This window comes from Tiliqua scincoides, chromosome 1 (assembly GCF_035046505.1).
Source record: "Tiliqua scincoides isolate rTilSci1 chromosome 1, rTilSci1.hap2, whole genome shotgun sequence".
Taxonomy (NCBI): Eukaryota; Metazoa; Chordata; class Lepidosauria; order Squamata; family Scincidae; genus Tiliqua; species Tiliqua scincoides.
Window position 1 is genome coordinate 132,398,272 of NC_089821.1, and position 22,336 is coordinate 132,420,607.

General features: G+C 41.5%; 1 protein-coding gene across 1 annotated transcript; it reads left to right on the forward strand.

Annotated features, from left to right (window-relative positions):
• The first annotated feature begins 7,269 nt into the window (after positions 1 to 7,269).
• On the forward strand, positions 7,270 to 22,013 carry COPS8 (COP9 signalosome subunit 8). Its single transcript, XM_066637301.1, has 8 exons — positions 7,270 to 7,481; positions 10,236 to 10,306; positions 10,930 to 10,978; positions 15,511 to 15,643; positions 17,008 to 17,115; positions 18,393 to 18,455; positions 20,035 to 20,076; positions 20,657 to 22,013. The coding sequence occupies exons 1-8, from the start codon at positions 7,398 to 7,400 to the stop codon at positions 20,734 to 20,736; spliced, it is 630 nt and encodes a 209-aa protein (XP_066493398.1). The 5' UTR covers positions 7,270 to 7,397; the 3' UTR covers positions 20,737 to 22,013.
• The last annotated feature ends 323 nt before the right edge of the window (positions 22,014 to 22,336 follow it).

Genomic DNA, 22,336 nt, shown 5'->3' on the forward strand with positions numbered 1-22,336 from the left:
ATCAAATACCATTTAGCCTGCTTCTCAGAAGCACATTCTTTTTGTGAATGCCTTGTCTACTTTAGTTCTTGTTAAAATGCAAAAGGAGGAGCTGGAACAGTTCAACTGGTTTACATAAAATGAGATTTGATTTTCAGGAAGGAAGTCATTTATGTGCTTTGTTTGGGAGCAGACACAATCAGTGTAAACCAGGATTCTCAGGAGATATGGCAGGGTGTGGGGAATCTTTACTTTGGCCATGTGTCAATATTTTGTTTACTTTTGTGTAAAATTAAAATTCCCATGATTGTACAGTATATGGTGCTCAAGCTTGGTTTCCTGGAGAGATTTCCTTCCAATTCTAAGGCACTGTAGATCTTACTGAGTAAGAAATGTCTTTGAGGAAAATAAACACTGAGTGCTCAGTGTTTTCAAAAGTCTAATTTCCCAATACAGTGAAGACCCAGTCTGCAAGAAAAAGCAAGGGTCCTTTCCACAGAGCTGTTATCCAAGGGTGTGCAAAAGCCTGCACACAAGAAACAAGGTCACACCTGACAATATTTGTAACACGTACTCAACCTTAATGACCTTAGTCAGTAGGGTACTCCACTGCCCCAAGTTTGTTTTTTTAAAATAGATTTTATTTATTCATTACAGATACAGGAAAGGAAATGGGTTTTAACTTTGGGTAGGGTACAACACAGGTTACACATAAGGTTTGGCCCCAGATTCATACATCATTCAGTTAATACAGAAAAAACACAATAATCATCAATACAAAGGTTCGCATATTTATCAATATAAAAAATTGATTTTTACGAAATACTCAATTTTATCTAACTAAATTTATCTACCCAATCATAAAAAACGTCCAATATTCTCTTACTCTATCTAAATCTCTCTCTTTCATTCTTTTGTTAAAACTGCTACTTCATAAATTTTATCTATTAAATCTTCTTTAGTTGGCACATCTATAGATTTCCATTATTCTTGCCGCTGTACAATGTCACATTTAGGAGGAATATTTCTGGTTTGAATGGTATTACACAATGCAATATCTCTTGCAACACTTTATGTATCATTTTCCAATACAGTATTTGTTTGCTTTTTCGCATGTCCACCACATATGATATAAAGTTCCTTCTAGCTCATTACAGAGTACATTACAGAGATAAACCAGAGTACATTTTTGCTAACTTCTCTGGTGTTAAATACCATCTATAAAACATTTTATATAAATTCTCTTTAAAAAACACTGCTTTAGTTATCTTAACATTTGTATTCCAAATTTGATTCCAATCATCCATTGATATATTATATCCAAAAATTTTTGCCCAACACATCATTGTATCTTAATAGATACATAGTTTAGATACATAGATTAACATAGTTAATCTCATCTTCCATTCTCATCTCCAGGAGAAAACTGTACATTTTTCTTATATACTTCCCCTCATCAATCAAAAATATTTTATCAAAACTTATATCTTCTTCATATAGACCTATTTTTTGGTCTTCTCATAATCTTGGTCTTATTTGCATTTCATTCCACCAGTCCAGCTTTATTCCTTTCTCTTCTAACTCAGACTTACTTCTTACTCGGACTTAACTCAGATTTACTTACTTAAATCTCTCCTTTATTATTCAGCAACTCACTGTATGGTTTATTTTGATCTTTTTTAATCCAGTTCGGATTGGTTGCTATTTCGAGCGGTTTTATCCATCTTGGTAATTTAAAATATATCTGATCCCATATCCACATATGGATATGTGGATATGTTCTTCTTAAAATGTGTTGTTTAAAATATCCATGCTGTTTAACTTTATCATAAAAGAGGAACACATGCCAGCCTATTTGTAAATCGGGTGCTTCTAATGTTAAAATTTTTGCGTTCAATAAAAGTCCCCAATCTTTTATCCAGTTTAAGGCTGCTGTATAATTCCCAGTCTGGAAATCCAAATCCTGCTCTTTTTTTATCTTCTTGCAATAATTTCAGTCTTATTCTCGGTTTTTTACCTTGCCAGACAAATTTTGTAGTAATTTGTTCATTTCTTCAAACAAAGATCTCCAAAATAATCGGAATAGTCTGAAATAAAAACATTAATTTTGGTAATATTTTCATTTTCAATAAAGCTATTCTTCCCATTAGAGATAGTTGCAGTTTATTATATTTCTCCAAATCTTTTTTTATTTCTTTCATTAATTTGATATAATTGTCTTTTTTTGTAATTCCTAGATATTTTACTCTGTTTGTTATCTGTAGTCCAAATGCCTTTAATCGTTCTATATCATTGTTCTTTATGTTTTTAAGTATCATTTTGGTCTTCTGGTAATTTATTTTTAAACCTGCTACTTCTTCCATATTGTTTTAAGTCTTCTATCAAAAATTCCATGGAGTTGAGTGGATCTTCCAAAATAAATACCAGATCATCCGGAAACGCTTGTAATTTACACTGCCCCAAGTTTGTGTACTACTTATCCTGGGCATAGCAGAGAGTTCTGCTGCTCTTGTAATTTCAGAAGTATGCCTGAAATGTGTGCCTATATCTTGGAAAGAAAAAGAAATATTTGAGAAAAAAATGGCCTAACAGGGACATGTGGGTTTCCAAGATTTACAGAATATTTAGGACAGTATATTCATTCAAGTATTCATTTCAGTTTACCCCCACCATTTTCTCTTTCCCGACCTTCATAAGGCAGGCCTTCGTGGGGCAGTTCATTCAGATGTGATTTTTTGAAAGGTGGGTGGTTTGGGGAGGGCGACTTTTTTCTCCCTTAAACTTCAAACTTGAAACAGTGCACTTGAAACAGTGCAGCTGTTGTAATCCTTCTTATTCAGGAGTGCAATTGAAGAGGAATGGAGGGAGAGGAGCTACAGCAAGAAGGGTATCATGGGTAGGAACACCCAGAGGGATCGTTTGACAGTTTTCAAAGAATCTTAGTGGAGAAGACGAAGAAGTGGAGAAGACTTAGTGGAGAAGGCAAGAAGCAAACTGAGAAATATCTTTATGGATATATGTCAATGCCTCATCCATTGTCTCAAGGGCTACCTTAGAAATTTCCAGCCCCTGGATGTACAGGAGCTAGCACTGATCTCCAAGTGTGTTATTAACCCATTTCTGCCCAGCCTATAGGTGTACACATTTGATCTATGTTGCATATATGCGACGTTGGGCAGGGATGTCTTAAGTAGGCATGGAGATTTTAACAGAACTCCCTTAGCTTAATGTAGTGGTTCCTAAACCATGTGTCTGGGACCCATCAGTGGATCATGACTCAATTTTTCATGGTTCTCCAAACTGACAGGGCAGATTAGGTTATGTGCATCAAGGTGCTACTTGGGGATGGGAGCCCAATCACCATTATAGCCACAAGCTTTGGCAGTTATATATCAGTCAGCAGCCTCTAGGGCTTCTAAAATGTTTGACCTTAATGACATTAATCTAATTAATGTGTACACCTGTGGGCCAGACAAAAATTGGTTAATGACATTAAATTGTCATCTAATCTAATGTCAATCTAATGTCATTAACCAATTTTTGTCTGGCCCACAGGTGTACACATTTGGTCCCTGTTGCATATATGCAACACCGGGCAAAAATGGCTTGAAATAACTTAGGAAAAATATCTTCAGGAAAAGCTTTAGAGTACTTCAACAGCAACCATGAAGCCAAGAAGCATTAGCTTCAGCAGCATTAGCCTTGAAGTTGTAATAGGAATGCTGAAAGAAGTCAGGAGTTCTTATCCACTCCTCTCTTACTGTTCTCTAATGCTGCAGAGAACCCAATGTGTGCAGATCACAGATAGAAGTGATGCTTGCATCGAGACCTCAGTCTCTACTGTCCACTGTCCCTTTTACCAACCACTGTCCCTTTTACCAACCATAGACTTTAAATTACAGCTCATCACTCTGGGTCCCAGCATGGTATTTTATAACCAAACTGTAGTAGCCAAACACCATTGTGATAAAGCAATGTGTCAGCACAATTCTTTGAAGATCATATAGCTTGATTGCAGGTGGGAACAACACTGCAGAAGTTGCAGAACTTCCTAAATAACTCACAGCTTAATTATCTGCTCTCCTTGTGGAACTGTGTGCTGAATATCACTAATGGTCTTTTGATGTGGATACACATTCATGCTTGCATTTAAGAGGTGGCTAGCCAGTATGGAACAAACAGAAGTCATGTCCATACTTGGGTTTGGTTATAGTTCCTTTGGTGAGTTCTGGTCTTCCCTTTACTCGTCATCTTTCTATCCCCTCTACCACCCTACTGCTGATCCTTTTTGCCAAAGCCCAGAAGGATAGCAAAGACTGCACTAGCCTTTGAAACCTGTGGAAGAAGTGATAAACCTGTTCCAAGTGGTGTTTGAAAGTGGTGTTTTTGGGTTTTGGTTTTTTTGTTTTAACGTTGGAAATATGCCCATTGTATTCAGTAAGACTCAGGCTGTAATCCCATCTTCCTCACTGGAAACAAGCACCTCTACCCATTCCCAAAGGTTACTAATCACTTCACTATCAACCAGTTAAGTTTAAGAGTGGGCTATTATCAGGCCCAAGACCTCCAAATACTTTCCACCTTAGTTAATGATGTGCCAGCCTCTACTCTTCCCACTCTCAAATGTTCTAGCTCAGCACCCCCCTCCATATTTCCTCCCCTTTCTCTCTGTCCCACTCTTCCTTTCCCAATCTGGGGGGGGGGGTAAAAAGAGGAGGAACAGGAGAGGCAAGTTGGCAGACATAGGTGCCCCCCCAGCAATCTGCTGCCCAAGGTGAAGGGTTCAGTTGGCCCAATGGATGGGCCTGCCCTGGCTACTATTGTCTAGATTAAGGTATTCACAAATAACAGTGAACAAAAAATGTACAGCACAAAATGCAAAGCAGGCAATTTCAGAGTTAACTTACAGGAATGTAACTCATTGTTTGGCTGTATGCCTGTTCTTTTGTTGGTGTGGCCAGTTCTCCAGTTCAAGCTAATTCACCCACATTGTTTTCTTTATAACAAAAGGGCTTGTGCCTAACAAGAAACAGTCTAATTACTTTTTCAGTCTGATTAGATAATTCTCTTATTGATTCAGAAAGAAATCACACAAGGAAAGTATGTTCCCAAGATATGAGAAATTTCTTAGTAGACAGAGGGGGAAAATGAAGGCCTCAAAAAGTTTTGATCTAAGGTAAAGTATGGACTAGGTCTGGAATCCTCAGCTTGGAAAATAGGCTTCATCTTCCACTAAAGCTTTTTAGAAACCTTCTTCTGTATGTTTTCATCTAAAAATTGCACCACTGACTGGCTAACAAAGATCTAGACAAATCAATCTAGACATTATGGATGAAGAGTAAAAAGGTAAGGTTGGTTCTTTGGAGAGAAATTCTGCAAAATTGCAGATACAGTTGGTGAACTGACCACAGCTGGCAGCACATCAGCGCCACCATCTGGAAGAAAGGGGGAAGCAGGGGAATCATAATTGGGATGAACTGCTCCTAGTTCTTCCTATAGCAAATACAAAACACAATTATTAAGAAGTCAAATTTCTGTTTAGTTTATATTGAGCAGGCTGCCTACACAATAATTGTATCCACTTAGCTCGAGGATACCTCCAACTGCCTACTAACAAGCAGACTGGCTGTGGTTAGGATGGGACTGATCCACCATCCATTTAAAGAGAAATAGAAGGACAAGGGATTGATAGATTACTTAGGAAGGGTGGATATAGGATAGTTTTCTCTTGAAGAATACCACCCTTTTGGAAGCCATTAGGAAGGCAGGGGAGTCTTTTCCCTCCCTTGCATGAGGAAAGGGTAGGCAATTTGGAGCATCCCACTGGGTGTTTCACACCAGTGGGTTGAGCTTTGACCAGCTATTAGCTGAGCACACCTCCCCAACTGATTCAGAGCCCAATCGTATCCACTTTCCTGGGAGTAAGCCCCATTGACTCTAACGGGACTTACTTCTGAGTATACATGCATAGGATTGTGCTGTTAAGAGTGCCTCAAAGCTGTTTTTTACCCCCACCAACTGACCAAGAGTGATATTTTGAGGCTAGTTGATTGCTATGTGAGGCTGGGTATGATTTTTTTTTGGCCATTTATCTGCAGGGGACCAGTTTTTGGGTCTATCTCAGACTACTCCTAAGGTGGGGCAGAAAGTAATTGTAGGGCTTTTGGTGTGTACTGCCTCCTTCCATACATTCTAGCCCTCCCTCTTAGGTTCTCTGAGGGGACTACAAGCACTGCCTCTGCCCCAAGTGGCAGCTCAGGGGCACCGCAACAATGAAATTCCCTTCCAGGGGAACTGAGAACTACTCCTGCCCTCTTCGGTGAGGGCTCAAAACATACTTGTTTTGTCTTGCATTTGGTTGCTGAGTGGCTATTTGGCCTCTGTGCAGGGTGACCAGATCCCATGGAGGATAGAGTGCCTGTGTCTTTAAATAAAGACAATATTAAGTCTTTAAGTAAATAAAATAATAAGCAAGAGTTTTTAATTTTTATTCAAAAGTTTTTGTCGGTTGTATTGCCTTTTAATTATTTTGCTGTGCACTGCTTTGAGCATAGGAAAAACAGTATGGAAATCTTTTGAATGAATGAATGAGGCTGGTATTTTATTGTATAGTAACTTGGGTTGGTGTTGGCAGAATCTCTGCCCTGAGGAGCCTACAAACTACTGTAAGTGGAGGGAAACAAAACCGCAGTGCAAGTATCTTCATGTCGACTTAGAAGTAAGCCCCATTGTGTTCAATGAGGCTTACTCCCAGGAAAGTGTGCATAGGATTGCAGCCTCACAGCCCAATCCTACCCACACTTTCCTGGGAGTAAGCCCCACTGACTCTAATTGGGCTCTCAGACAGCCACTCCTTTCAGCCACAGCAGGGGATGGAGAAGCCATCAGAACGTTGACACACTCAACGTTCCACGAAGATCCAACGGCTCTTGTCAGCTCCTGCACGTGACAGCCATTCTCAGAGACGTTAAGGTGCATGATCCCCACCGCGCCATCTTTGATAAGGGAAGGACACGAAATCTCGACCGTGTTGTCGCGATATCTCCCGCGATATCTTGCTTCACAAGAAAAAATGACGTCACAAGTAACCCGCCTGCGAAAGAATGGTCAGTCTAGCGTTTTTATCTAAGGGTGCTGTCACTCTATGCTTTTCTCTGTTGAAAATACTCCGGACGGGATGAGAGAAGGGACAAACCGATTCGATGGCGGAACTGCCGGTGAGGAGGCAGCCAAGGATTGGCCGCTCTGGTATGCTTCTGAACGGAGTCCGGCAAGTGCGCAGGAAGTCCGTTAGGCCCCCCCCCAGCCCGAGCCGGAAGTGAGCGCCGAGGGAAAGAGCGCGCCCGCCTAGAGCGGCAGGTCTCCTGCTCGGCCCGCCGGTTTGGTCAGCGCCTGCGAGGAGGTCGCGGGGCGCGAAAATGCCAGTGGCGGTGATGGCGGCGACGAGCGGTGCCTTCAGCTACCGGAAGCTGCTGGAGCAGTGCGAGACTCAGGAGCTGGAGGTGAGGGGCCGGCGGGGCGCGGGGAAGGGGGTCGCGTGGCTGGCGGGTTGGGCCTCCCCTCCCCCCGCAGCCACGCCTCCCTCGCTGCCCAGGCCGGGGTTCCCAGGAGCCGCGTTCCAGGCACCTGCCTGCGGCCCCCCCCCCACGGTAGGGCCCCGCCCCTTCGCGCTGCGCGTGGGGAGGCGCCTGCTCCTCCCCGCGCTAAGGAGCCTCGATGTGGAAGCGGCTGGTCTGCTCTCGCCCCTGTCGCCCCGGAGAGCTGCTCAGGCTGCGGTCCCAGCCACACTTACCCGGGAGTAAGCCCCATTGACTCTACTGGGACTTATTTCTGAGTCTTGTGCTCCCAGGCTGCACTCCTAGCCACACTTACCTGGGAATAAGGCCCATTGACTACAGTGGGGCTTACTGTGCAGTAAACCTGCATAGGATGGGCATCTCAGACTGCAGTTATCCACACTTACCTGGGAATAAGCCCCATTGACTACAGTGGGACTTGCTTCTGAGTAGACATGCCTGGGATTATCCCAGGCATGTCTACTCAGAAGCAAGTCCCATCAGTCTTCTATCTTGGACTGGTCATTCTGTGAGAGGCAGGAGCCATGAGACCTTCCCCTGGCCAGGTGGCTGGCCTCATTCTCTCTCTGGTAGGCAACACCAGTTTGTTGCAAGTGCAGAGAGAGTTAAATGTGCTGTATACATTAACAGTAATTAATAGTTTGTTGTACTGGAGGTCAGACCTCTGAAAATGTCTTTATATCTTATTAGGGAAACTTTCTGAGATTAGTTTTTTTGAACTGTGCTGCCTCTCCTGTGAAGTAAATTAATATACGCTTTACGCTTTGTATAAATAACAAGGTATTTCAGTATTGGCTACTCAAAGTAGTAGTGATTGGCTCAGTGATCGGTTTTTGAAAGGATGTTAGATATTGTTATCCTCTACCTACTGGATGTCATCTTTTGTCTGTGTTTTTAAATCTGGAAACTTATGTGCTCACACACAGCTCCAGACTCTCTGTATTTCTTTTGAGATCAGTGGTTCCCAAACTCTGAGCCATGGCTGCTTGCGGAGCCACAAAACCAGTCAGGGGAACTACAGAATCCTTGTGAAAAAGCCCACCACCCTATATGATGCAGTGGTTCTCACGCATTTAGCACCAGGACCCACTTTTTAGAATGAAAATCTGTCAGGACCCACCTGAAGTGGTGTCATGACAGGAAGTGACATCAACAAGCAAGAATTTTTAGGCTGCAATTCTACAGCCTAGTAAAGTAAGTCCCATTGACTCTCATTGTTAAAAGAATATACATGTTAAAAGTACAGGTCTGTAACATTTCCCCAAATGCAGTCCCATGCCGTGGTAGCATCAAGTCTAATATATTTTTTAAAAAATTGAAATGAATGGGGACCCACCTGTAATTGGCTCACAACCCACATAGTGGGTCCCAACCCACAGTTTGAAACACACTGAAGTATAAGATTGTAGCCCTAATGTATAACACTGATCTCCTAATGGGGATCTGTGGCCAGTGGCCTAGCAGGTCAGGAAACCACAAGTACAAAAAGTTTGGGAACCACTGCCTTAGATGGACAGCTGGCTGTCTTGAGATTAGTCTGCGTGGCTCCCACGACTTGTAGATTTTGGCATGCCTTTTAGTGGAAAGAGTTTGCACCTAAGTGAAAAAGTGTTCAGTTCATGACTTGTTTGATTACACAGGCATACAAAATTGAGGGTCAGAAAAGTTTTTCCCAAACTTTATGGTGGTTTGATATGAATTTGGGTAGCAATTCCAAAAATGGCATCCGTTTTGCACCATCACGTCTAGTTTTGGAGATATAGTATAGCCTCATTAGTGAATGGATCAAGCAGCTTCCTCATGAAGAAGCCATGGTGTAGTCTTCCTCATGAGGAAGCTGCTTGAACCATTCACTAAAGAGGCTATGCCGTGTCTCCAAAACTAGACGTGATAGGGCAAAACGGATGCCATTTTTGGAATCGGCACCCCAGATATTGGTGTAGCGTTTAATGAAGCAAACCATGTGTTGGCCTGTGTTACATCCTGCTTAATAACATCGCTTCTGGCCCTCAACAGGCATCATGAATGCTTTTATGACCCACTATATGAAATGAGTGACATCCCTGTTATAGGCAGTCTTGTCAGTTGCGAGAGAGACTGTGTGCAGCAGTAGGCTTCTAAGTGCATTTTTCTTTGTTAGATTGGGGACTGTGCAAACAGGTCAGATATGTGTGTGGAATGCAATTATCCAGTTGTTATATTTCAGATATGATCCCCACCTGCACTGTGCTGCGGCTTCCTCTGCAGTTTCCCACTCAGCTCAGCCACCTATCTTTCTCCCTGCATTCCTTTTGAGACTTTGAGGAGCTTGAGACCTGGCTGCTGCAAGAAGGAAGTGTTTAAATGGAACTTATAGGTGGCTATTTGAATTATCATCCGGTGTATTGCACAGTATGGCCTAGATGCCTCTGCGTTATAAAATGGAATACTCTTACCTACGCCTCTTCACAGTTGACCCTGTTCCCAAATTATAGGGCTTCATTAAGGCTACAGTTACCCTCCCTTTTTGTTGGACAAGGTACAAATCTGAACAATAAGAAAACATCAAAACCAGGAATGTAGCAAATCCTATGTGGCTGGTCAGTGTAATTATGGGTAAAACAGAGATAGTTTAGTTTTTCATTCTGTCCTGTGTAGAGTTATAATCTGAATTAGATTGTTTGTGTATGCTTTTTCAAGGCTCCTGGAGGGATAGCAACGCCACCTGTTTATGCCCAGCTTCTAGCTTTGTATCTTCTACATAATGATATGTAAGTAAGAATTATTTTTAATTTACCTCATATGCCTGGGTATGGGTAGGTTGTGCCCTGAAAATTATTTAGGAAAGCATTAACTCAAGGATCACTCCAGCCCTTGAAGATAAGGACAAGAATGTTACAACTTTGTTTGTGTAGGTTTTAAAAATATTTATTATTGCCATATAAGCATATGTAGACAACTTGGCAAATGTTTGGATTCGGAAGACCCAACAATACAGATGTGTAAAGAGTGCTTACTTGACATTTCCTATCAGTACATTAAAAATGGTGCAGTGCAACTGTAACACTTCAAAGTCCTGTTGATTTCGGGGGGGGGGCAGTTACAGCTCCTCCTGTCTTTAACCGGACTCAGCGGCTCTTGGTTCTGCCTCCCGTCGGGTCACCCCAGTGCTGCTGTTGAGAAGACCTAGCCATTCCTGCAGTGGTGGCTATTGCACTTTAGAGTAATGGCTGTCCATTGCAACCATTCCTAGGCGCCTTGCAACCATTCCTAGGTGCTGTTACACAATTTTGAGCTGACATAGTGAGATTTCCTTGAACCTTGTTCTAGTAGTATTTGGTGTTTAGCTGATGTAGTTTAAAAAATTTTTTAAACAAAGCTTTATTTTTATTAGGAATAATGCACGGTATCTGTGGAAAAGAATCCCTCCTGCTATTAAGTCAGTAAGTACTTTTTGGTACTGAAAAAAAGGGGAAAGTGGTGTAATTGTTAAGCTTAAATTTGTGTTTCCCAAGAGCAGTTAAACATCTTTATTTTAAAAAGTTTTTGCTGGTGGCTGGCAGGTTGCAAACACATCTTGCATCTTTGTTCTCTCTTTCTCACAGCAACATCATGGTCTTAGACCAGCATTTCTCAAAGTGTGCTCCTAGGTGCCCAGGGGTTTCCTAAAACCCCTTCAGGACCTCCACAAGCACACAATAATATCTGCACCCTACCCAGTTTGATCATCTGTCCTTCTTTCCTCCCCTATTCCTCCTTCCCTCCTTTGGCTCTCCACCTTTGGCTCTTTGGTGTTTGCTCGGCACTGCCCTACTCCACACAGGTGCCAGCACTCTAGGGCTCCTGAGACCCTTGGAGGAGTGTAAAGGGCTCTAGAAACCGAAATGTTTGAGAACAGTTAAATGATAAAAAACTCAGGAAGACTTCCAATTCTGAATTGATACCGAATTCCAAGCATGCACTCAGAACATGACAATTAACCATCACTATCAGACTTTTGGAATCGTGTTCAGTGCTGCATTCTTAATGGAACTTTTGTTGATTACAACAGCTATTTTCTTAAGAAACCAAATTAACTAACTATAAAACACACATTTATTTAGCACACTCATAACAAATCATGTGTCTTTCTAGTAAAATATACATGAGATCATTAGTAGGGAGCTAGGTCTTATTTCTAATAAATAATATTTGAAAGAGAACTGGACAATGTAATAGTCTGCGCACACTTATGGGACAAGAACTGTACAAGAACAAGAACTGTACAAGCTGTACAAGAACAAAGGTAACAGGGGTGACTGCAATAACTACGGCGGCATCTCTCTCCTTAGCGTTGTAGGAAAGCTGTTTACCCCAGTTGTACTAAAGTACAACCAGTACAGAGGCTCCAGGTACTTGCAGAGTGTCTATCCAGAATCGCAGTGCGGATTCCGAGCCAACAGGTCCACCACTGATATGGTATTCTCCCTTAGACAGCTGCAGGAGAAACGCAGGGAACAACAACAGTCACTCTTTATAGTCTTCATAGATCTCACGAAGGCTTTCGACCTGGTCAGCAGGGACGGCCTCTTCAAGATTGGATGTCTTGTCTTGTCTCCCCAAGATTGGATGTCCACCCAGGCTCCTCGGCATCATCAGGTCTTTCCACAAGGACATGAAGGGCACTGTAGTCTTTGATGGCTCCACATCAGACCCCTTTGACATCCAAAGTGGAGTGAAGCAGGGCTGTGTTCTTGCTCCGACCTTGTTTGGGATTTTCTTTGCTGTCCTGCTGAAGCATGCCTTTGGAACTGCAACAGAAGGCATCTGTCTCCGGACCAGATCAGACGGAAAGCTCTTCAATCTCTCCAGACTGAGAGCAAAGTCCAAAGTCCAGCTGAAATGTCTGCGTGACTTCCTCTTTGCTGCAATGCAGCTGTCACCACTCACTCTCCCAAAGATCTTCAGCAGCTCATGGATTGTTTTAGCAAGGCCTGTCAAGACTTTGGACTGACAATCAGCCTGAAGAAAACACAGGTCATGGTTCAGGATGTGGACTCACCTCCCTCCATTACAATCTCTGCACATGAACTAGAAGTTGTCCATGACTTTGTGTACCTTGGCTCAATGATCTCAGACTCTTTCTCTCGATACTGAGCTACCACATTTTCCAAACTCACAAAGAGAGTCCATCAAGAAGCTGACGGAACATACCAAGATCCAGGAACATACTCAAGCTTGCGTCTTGAGTACACTTCTGTACTTCAGCAAGTCATGAACTCTTCGCTCACAACAGGAGAGGAAACTGAATGCTTTCCACATGTGCTGCCTCCAACGCATCCTCGGTATCACCTGGCAGGACAAAGTTCCAAACAACACAGTCCTGGAACGAGCTGGAATCTTTAGCATGTATGCACTGCTGAAACAGAGACACCTGCGTTGGCTTGGTCATGTTGTGAGAATGGGTGATGGCCGGATCCCAGAGGATCTCCTCTATGGAAAACTTGTGCAGGGAAAGCGCCCTACAGGTAGACCACAGCTGCGATATAAGGACATCTGCAAGAGGAATCTGAAGGCTTTAGGAGTGGACCTCAACAGATGGGAAACCTTGGCCTCTGAGCGTCCCACTTGGAGGCTGGCTGTGCAGCATGGCCTCTTCCAGTTTGAAGAGGCACTCGCCCAACAGACTGAGGCAAAGAGTCAAAGAAGGAAGGCCCACAGCCAGGGAGACACACCAGGGACAGACTACATTTGCTCCCAGTGGGATTGTCACTCCTGAATTGGCCTCTTCAGCCACACTAGACGCTGTTCCAGAACCACTTTTCAGAGTGCGATACCATAGTCTCCTGAGACTGAAGGATGCCAATGGATCCACTTATGGGACATCTTATAAATGTACCTGCATTTCATCTAATAATTACTGGCCTTCCTTTTGCTACAGTACCTTTCCCATAGTTACATGTAATCACATTCCCCTCTCCATTTTTTAATTAGAGGCATACTTTACACACACAATGGTATTGGTATTCCCTGTTAATTGGGAAAGGAGTGCCTTTTAAAGTGGTGGATTTCTTATATTTAGTAGGGGGAGAGGAGCTGCCCCATTCCACCACAGTGTCTATTCTGTTGCTGTTATTTCTTCACCATTTTAGATTGTATGTCCTTTTAGGACATGGGACTATATTTATTTTTGCTGTTTAAACCACTTTGTGAACTTTTTTCTTGAACAGTGGTTATAAATATTTGTAGTAGTACAATGGACCCGCTGTATCTGCAGATTTGGGACCAGCGGATTTCATTATCCTTGTGTCCTGAGCCTGCGGGTCGAACTCACATGGATCCTCCAGAGGCTCCGGCCCTCAGAACACCCTCCGGAGGATTACAGGGCCCCTGAAATCCATAAATTTCTTTATCCGTTACCTTATCTGTGGGGAGTCCTAGAACAGAACTGCTGTGAATAATGAGATACACCCCGTAGTAATCTGTATATCTTTTTGATCAGTTTCCAGAAAAATAGGCAAGTAGCCTGAATACCTCAGTATTCAGCTCAGTAGCTCAGTTAATACCGACTCAATTATTTCATCAAACTAGTGTGAAGAAAGTTGGTCATAACTAAGCACCACTGAAATCAATGAGACTAGTTAGTAATGACTAATTTAACTTTTCTCATTGATTTCAATCATGACTAGCTTACTAATAACCCTTGCCAAGTCAGTCAAACTCTGGGACAGGCCCACATTTTCTGGATAATGATGATGCTTGGGTGGTGGAATTACAGTACACCCTTATTCCCTCTCTTGAAATCATGTTGCTACCCATGTATCTTGGAAAAGGAACAGGATCAATTTTCCATGTAGCATCACTAGTTTAAGGGGCCTAAAGTAGTGGATCTATTCAACATGGGTTGCTCTGCTTTGTTTTTTTCAAAGCACAGTTCATCCCTTCTCCTGGTGCAGAACTTTAGAAACACTGGCTTAAACCGATAACAAATATATATTTTGAACAACTGCTAACTTATGAATCTCACAGGGGTATCAGCTAGTCCCAGAGCATATAAAAGTTTAAATTCAGTGTATATATACCTACTTGTTCTAGAGGTCTTAAAGATTGTTCTCTCCAAACTTGAGACTTGCACCCAAGCTACATGTGAGGTTTACAACATAACAATTAGTTAATTGTTTACCTTTGTTCAGATGGGAGCTGTGGTGTGGAGATAGAGTACTTGAACACTTCATGGAGTTTTCCTGTTGAAAATCACACCCCCGGAGTGGCTAAGTAACTCTTTGGCACTTTAAGAGTTAAGTAGCCACTCTGGGGTATGATTTTTGGCAGGAAAACAGCAGAGAGACAAAGAATGAAATATTTGTCCACATCAAGGCCCTAATCTGAATCATGACTATGGTTGACAAAATGTCCCCCCTTCATGGGGAATGGTTGACAAAATGTTCAACCTCCCCCCTCTGTGCAGAAAGTCCTTAAGAGCTCTTAATCTTAGTAGTTGATTGTATATTTATATTAATACAGCAAACTTTACTTTCTTTGAGATTAATCTTTTTTTGTTCTATAAAATATGTACTGCACATATGTAATTAATAGCATAACCATCTGTGGTTGATCTACTTGACACCCATTTGATATAGTTGCTTTGTATAGCTGCTTCACTTCTGCCATGTTGTACGTTGTGCATAATGGATATGATTTGTTTTATTTTTTCCCTGTTTTATTTCCTTGGTGCATCAGTGAATGCTGCTATTGTAGTAATTACTGTATCTGCATTGGTTTAATATTGTAGGAGTATAAACAAGAAGATGTTAACACTTCACCATGTGAAGTGAAATATGAAATGCTTTGTTTCATATTTATAAATCTACTCAAGTTAAGCAGGCATCCAACAATGTGTTCTATATAACTAAAATAGCATATTTTGAGATGGAATGGAGATAATATCTAGGGTTATGAAACCATGGCTCTGTTCTGATTGCTTTTTTCTTTCTAGGCAAATCCTGAACTTGGTGCAATTTGGTCCGTAGGGCAGAGAATCTGGCAAAGAGACTTCCCTGGGATTTATACAACAATTGGTGCACATCAGTGGTCTGAGACTATTCAGCCAGTCATGGAAGCACTTAGAGGTACAAATATCTTTCCAGTGCCCTACATTTTCAGGCATCTTTCCAGTGCTCTACTACAGCCATTTTCAACCACTGTGCCGTGGCACATTGGTATGCCATGAGTAGTCCGCAGGTGTGTCACAGGAATTTGGGGGAAGGGCATTTATTAGTAGGTCCATTGGGAGATGTGAGCCCCCCACTGAGCATGGTGTTCCTTGTCAGTTGTCAAAAACCTGATGGTGCGCATTTTTTAGTGCCTTCTCAGTGTGCCGGGAGATGAAAATGTTGAAAATTGCTGCTCTACTATATTGTCAACCTCTAATCTCCAAACCATGGCATTACTAGTGTTGAGGTGAAGTAACCTTGTGCCAGTGCATGCAGTTATACTTTGTAACTGAGGCATATAATTTTAGTAGTATGCAGTGTATTTTGTTTCTTTTTAGAATGCAAATTCAAAACATTAGCCTCCAGCTTGTGTTACTGCTGTGAGAAAAAGCAATTTTTTAAACTAAGAACCTCTTGCATAAAGATTTTGTTGTTCATATGGATTGTTGTCTTCAAGTAATGTTATTGTCTGGTATGCTACCTCCTGTAGCATATAAAGCATGTTGTCTGGGATTGACTTTGTTTTGTAGGACTGTATGGAATGTATGATCAAGCAGTGTCATGAAGACTTTTCACCAAGCTTTCTGGATAAACTGATCTAGAAGATTTAAGTTCTTTCTCTGTTATGAAATCAAGTGATTAAGGGCCCAATCCTATCCAATTTTCCAGCACCGGTGCAGTCGCAGTGCAGCCCTGAGGTAAGGGAGCAAATGTTCCTTTATCTTGAGAAGGCCTCTGTGACTGCCTCTCCACTACAGGATGCAGCGCATGCCTCACTGGCATGGTTGCACCTGCACTCGAGAATTGGGTGGGATTGGGCCCCAAGAGATTGGTGATGTTGGTTAGAGCCATACCTATCAAATGTTCCAGCGCAGGTGGAGCCAGCACAATGGGACATGCATTGCATCGTGAAGTGGGGGGGCAATCACAGAAGCCCCTTCCAGGTAAGGGAATGTTTGTTCCCTTTCATCAGGACTGTATTGCTGCAGCACTCGCACTGGAAAGTTAGATAGGGGCCCTTATTGAGCCAAAGTATTTTGAAATGTTGGTTATCATTTGGCTATTTGCAACTGTTTTTTTCTAGGGCATTGAAAATACCTGTTTGTGTTAGACATCTCTCATGGGTGAATGGGAAAATCCTGTTATATTTGCCATATATAGAAAATCCATATTCCATAGTATAGAAGTAAAATCCAAGTATAGAAAATCTATATTCCATAACATTAAAACAGTATTTTTATTAGATTTGCTAAACACATTTTTCACAATTGCCGTACTAGATGCAACCAGGCGACGAGCGTTTGGATTAGTCTCTCAAGCATATACCTCAATAAGTGCAGATGACTTTGCAGCTTTTGTTGGGCTTCCTGTAGAAGAAGCAGTGAAAGGTACTGAACAAAGAACTTATATTGGAAGCTAATGTATTGTAGAGTGAAATGGGTACTGATTACAATATTTGGTTAGCTTTAAACTGCAGATATCATAAGATAACTGTATGATATGCTACTATATATATATATATATATATATATATATATATATATATATATGCTCCTTCCCTCCAATACTTTTGACCATGTGGTGCTGTGTACTTTGAGTACTGAGAGTACTTTGGACTCTCTTCTGCTTTTGCACTTTAGGCTTAATGATTATTTGTCAAGTAATGATGAGAGCACTAGTACTTATGTTACCACACGTCTTCATGGTGGATTGTTTTTGAATACATTAAGTTCTCTATATACATACCAGTTGGGTTCTAGGGGGTCTGTACGCAAATTGAAATGTACACAAGTCAGAACATCTAGTTCTTGTTAGCCAAGCACTTTTGTACCTGCACCACTGAAAGACGTAGGGCACAATCTAGCCTCTTGCGCTGGCCAAGGAGGGTTGCAAATGTGCCGTAAAGCACATTTGCACTTCCTCATGAGTAAGCTGTGCCAGCCCATGGAGGCTGAATCCAGCCTTCATGGTGTCTTGTGTGCTGAGCCTTGCATTGGTCCAGCTGGGCTGACAGAAGGTTCTAGGGTGGGCAGGGAGGAGGTGGGAGGGAGGCGTTCTGGGGCAGGTGGTGGGCGACCCTGGAGGTAAGTGAGTGGAGAGAGGCAGGCAGGGCTGGGATCCAGTAGTTACACTGGATTCCAACCCCTGTTCCCGCTCTCCTTAGACTTGTGCCACCTCAGGAGGTGGCGTGGGCCTGAGGAGACCCATAGGGGTCAGCATGCCTTACCCAGAGGCAAGGGGAAAATGCTGAGCCGCTTTGGTTATCCCACGCTGGATACAGCGCAGGCCTCTTGGCTTGCCTGTTCCAGTACAGGATAGGATTGCGCCCATATAGTGACTGCATGAAAGCACCAGTGCAGCTGCCCATAACTGGGGGGCCAGTGCTTATAATGTTTCAGAGTGGTTGGTTGAGGTCTATGTCAAAATCGCATTTCTACAGATTGGGAAATGACTTGTAGCTCTACTGCATAAAAAAGAAATGTAACACAAAATATCCAATGCATTCTTAACACAAAATAAAGAAATTAGGTGAAAAGTTCTGTGTTTTGAGTTGGTAGGGGGGTGAGGAAATACACATTTATACTTTTTCATTTTTTAAACTTTTTTGTATGCCTTTCACTTTGGAAGCATTCTCAACTCACATATTTCAAATTTATGTTTTCAGGCATTCTTGATCAGGGATGGCAAGCAGACTCATCAACTCGCATGGTTATGCCTAAAAAGCCTGGTAGGTGGAGCTCTTGTTCCATTAGGAATTTGCGTTGGTGTTTGACATTCAGTATGCTTTGTAATGCCTGCCTTTAATGTGAAGTGCTCAACATGTATTGCCATACAAATGCCAATTACTTCATTAAAAGTTTAAAAACAGCAGAAGGCTGCTCATAAAATAGGCTGTCACAAATAGGAATTGGTGCTTTTCTGTTATGGGCACAGGCAGCTTTAATTAAGTGAATGTTCCAGAATATGTACATCTTGGGCAAAAGCAAACAGAATGTTCCTTCACTTCTCCCCTCTATTTTAGGCATTGGAGACTCAGTTGAACATGTTGTTCAGTAACCTAAACTGACATGTATGAATTGAATAAAGAATAGCCAAAAATTATTGTAGTTGTAGTTGCCATTTTGAAATATCACCTACTTTGGACCCAATTCAGTAATTTTTAAAAAATACTGATTGAAACTAATTAGAACTAATTAGTATTGTTCTGTACTAATGGAGTAAGAAACAGGGATTATGTTCTTGTTCTGTGGCTTGACTATGTGGTAAAATTTGTGTGCTGCCAAACCAACTTAAAAGCCTAGAAGCCTTCGTCTTCTTCGTCTTCCTTACCCTTTATATTTTACTCATAAGCTTATTTTTGTATTGGCAGTTTATTCTTCAGCAAATTATTTTACAGTACTGCTCTTTCTTAGTCTTGGGGCACAATCTATCCTGTGCTGGAACAGGCAAGCCAAGAGGCTTACGCTGTATCCGGCACAGGATTGTGGCCATAAGTGGCTTAGCCTTACATTTCCCCTTACCCCTGGGTAAGGGCTGCTGGCCCCAATGGGTCTCCTCGGACTTGCGCCACCTCTGGAGGAGGCACAAGTCCGAGGAGAGCGGAGTTGCTTGAAGCCGCTCTGTTCTCCCTGGGAACAGGAGTTGGGATCTGGCATAACTGCCAAATCCCAGCCCCGCCTCCTTGCCTGCTCGCCCTCATGGCCGCCTGGGGAAGGTTTGGGGGGCCCTGTAGAGAGGGATGCGGGAAGCCCCACAGAGCCCTCTGCCTCCCCAAGCCTCCAAAACTATGAAAATTGTGCTCGGAACCCACTTCTGGTTTCGTAATCACAAGCTGGATGTGGGTTGCAATCACAATTTTCAGTGTTTTGGAGGCTTGGGGTGCCTTGCAGACATACCATTTGATTAGAATCTGATTAGAACCATTTGATTCTATTTGATTAGACCATTTGATTGTCTAGATCTAGCCATTTGATTAGAACCATTTGATTAGAATCAAATTAGAACCATTTGATTAGAACCATTTGATTAGATAGTGATGTATGTGAATACTGTATTTGAATTCAGGTAAACAGTGCTGCAGTGGTTTAGGCAAAGTTGGTTAAGTCATTCTTCTTCAGCTTCTTCAGTTTGAAATGATTTTGCTGAATGTAAGGCGTGCAGTGCAAAGAAAATAAGATCTGGATGGCATTAAGCAAACTACATGGAGTACTCTGAAGGTTTCACAATAAAATTAGGTGTTAACATCTAGAAATTGATTGTGCATTGGTCCTTGAATAGAGTATCAACAGGTTTGTATGTATTTTCAGGTCCACAAGAGCCTTCATTTAACAGATTTCATCCATTATCAGGTATGTGGTTCTCTTTCTGTATGTGTATTTAACAATTTCCTAAAGGGATGGCCTATGCTGATATTCGAACTCACTCTATAAGCAACCTTTCTTGACCAGCTTACAAATTATTTAAAAAGAATGCTGACTTAGAGAATGCTCCTTTTCACATGGATGTGGATTTCCTAGAGTTCAGTGGATAGTGTATCACACTTGAAATATGTTTTTGTATATTATAATGTATGTATGTTACATTGTGATAGTTCAGAGAAGACTATGGCAACCTAACCAAGAGTAACAATGTGAATTGTGGGATAACACTTAGATCAACATAAGCATCTAACAGCGTGTGAGATTTAGGCAATGAGCATGCACAGACTAATGCAGATTTATAACTCGCAATGTAGTAAAGTTCTAAGTTTGAAAGCTGCACTCCTGTATTGATGGAAATGCTGTGTATTTTTATGTACATCTATTAATTGCATATTAGGGCCCCAAAATGTTGCTTCTGTGTGTATTTAATGATGGGAAGAGTTAGAACTTGGATTGTTTCTATGTAGAGTTGTTCTAATTCTCACCATGTTTTGTGCCTTCTTCTCAGAACCGACTCCAGTCCCACCAATTCCTAATGAACAGCAGCTGGCCCGATTAACTGACTATGTGGCTTTTCTCGAAAACTGATAACTCCAGTCAGTCATTTACAACATCCTGTGTACTTCTAGACCCTTCAACATTATGTTTATCCTGTTGAATGTTACAGTGTATGCACTATTATGGAAGATGCTGGTATAAAATATGTTGTATTTCATCTTTTCATCATCCTTGTTAGAGCAATGTTATTGGTTCTGTTTTATTCCCATTATATTTGTCAAAACAGGTGCAGTATTATGTGTTACATTTTAAACTCTTCATTGTGGAGGGCACATCACCTCTTGTGATCTGTTGCAACTGCAGGGATGGGGAAAATTGTTTGTCATTTCTATGTGTAGAATGAAAACCAAACATTGACAGGGCATGGCAGGATTGTGTGCAGACAAGGGAAGAAGGTTCAGTCCATACTCAAGAAGAGCATTGTCTTTTCATATGTAGTGGAGCCTAATTACTATGTAGTGGATACTATTGCTTTGTTCATTTTATAATGAGATCCTGTAGTAGTTGCTCATATCATTTTTAATTACCTAATGAAGACTTGGGATAAATTTTGGTGCTGTATGCAATAGTATTCTTTTTGAGAGGGAGAAAAAAAAGCACATATATGTGAGTGCCCATTAGGTCTTCTGGGGAGGTGCGAGTATTTTTGTGAGAGAAAAATGATCTTTCAGACTTTACTGTTAAGAGTATCCACACAATGGTGCCTTCAACACTGAGGTATTTGATCTTTTAAGGAAGTGTCATCTTATGTGTTTGGATCTGTAGTTTCTAATTGCCTGCCCTTCTGGCATTCTGGAAGACTCTTGCCTTCACTTGAAAAAAATCCTGTCGATGCACATTATCAAAACGATGCAGCAACTTTGGTTTTGGAAGAATACTTCTGGATTGAAATACTGCTGGTATTGCTACCCTTCATATTAATACTATCATCAGAGTTTGAAAGAAATTGTTGCCATTTCCATGCTTCTGATCCTTGTACTATCCTCCTCCTACAGTTCTGTTCTTCATTTTCCTCCCCTTTTTCAGTCTTTTGGTGGTCATTAATGACTTATCACTCAAATTGCTAGTTTCCGTCTTCTGTAGTGACACTTTTTCTTCTGGTGCACTACTACTGTACATTCTTATGATGTTTTGGATGTGTTAGTGTATGGGAGGGTCCTAAAATGTGCACAGTTACTTTAAGAGCCTCTTCATAATTGTAACCATTGATCTCAGACCTTTATTTATTTGAAAATCTTTTTAAGGTTCAACTCTGTAAGCAGTTGATGGAAACTTAATTTCATTAATATTAAAATATGTTTACAACATCCCAGTGTCCTTTCTTCTTCAAAGTTTGTTCTACAAGGGAAATGTTTAGCATTTGAGTACTGAAATGTTGTCTTGCAGAATTCAGGTCACTCAGTAGGATTATAATCTTAATTATGTGATGCTAAACATGTATGCTTGGATGTAAATAATACTGATTTAGTCATATTTTGGAGTTCAGCCTAAGAGGGACAAAAAAAGTAATGAAGGAGCAGAGTGAGAACATCTAGAAGGAAGCCAAGATACAGCTATTACAGTGATATGGAGAATATTAGTTTTTGTGTATTGGTTTTTATTTGAGTCAAAGCTCTGGATTCTATCAAAT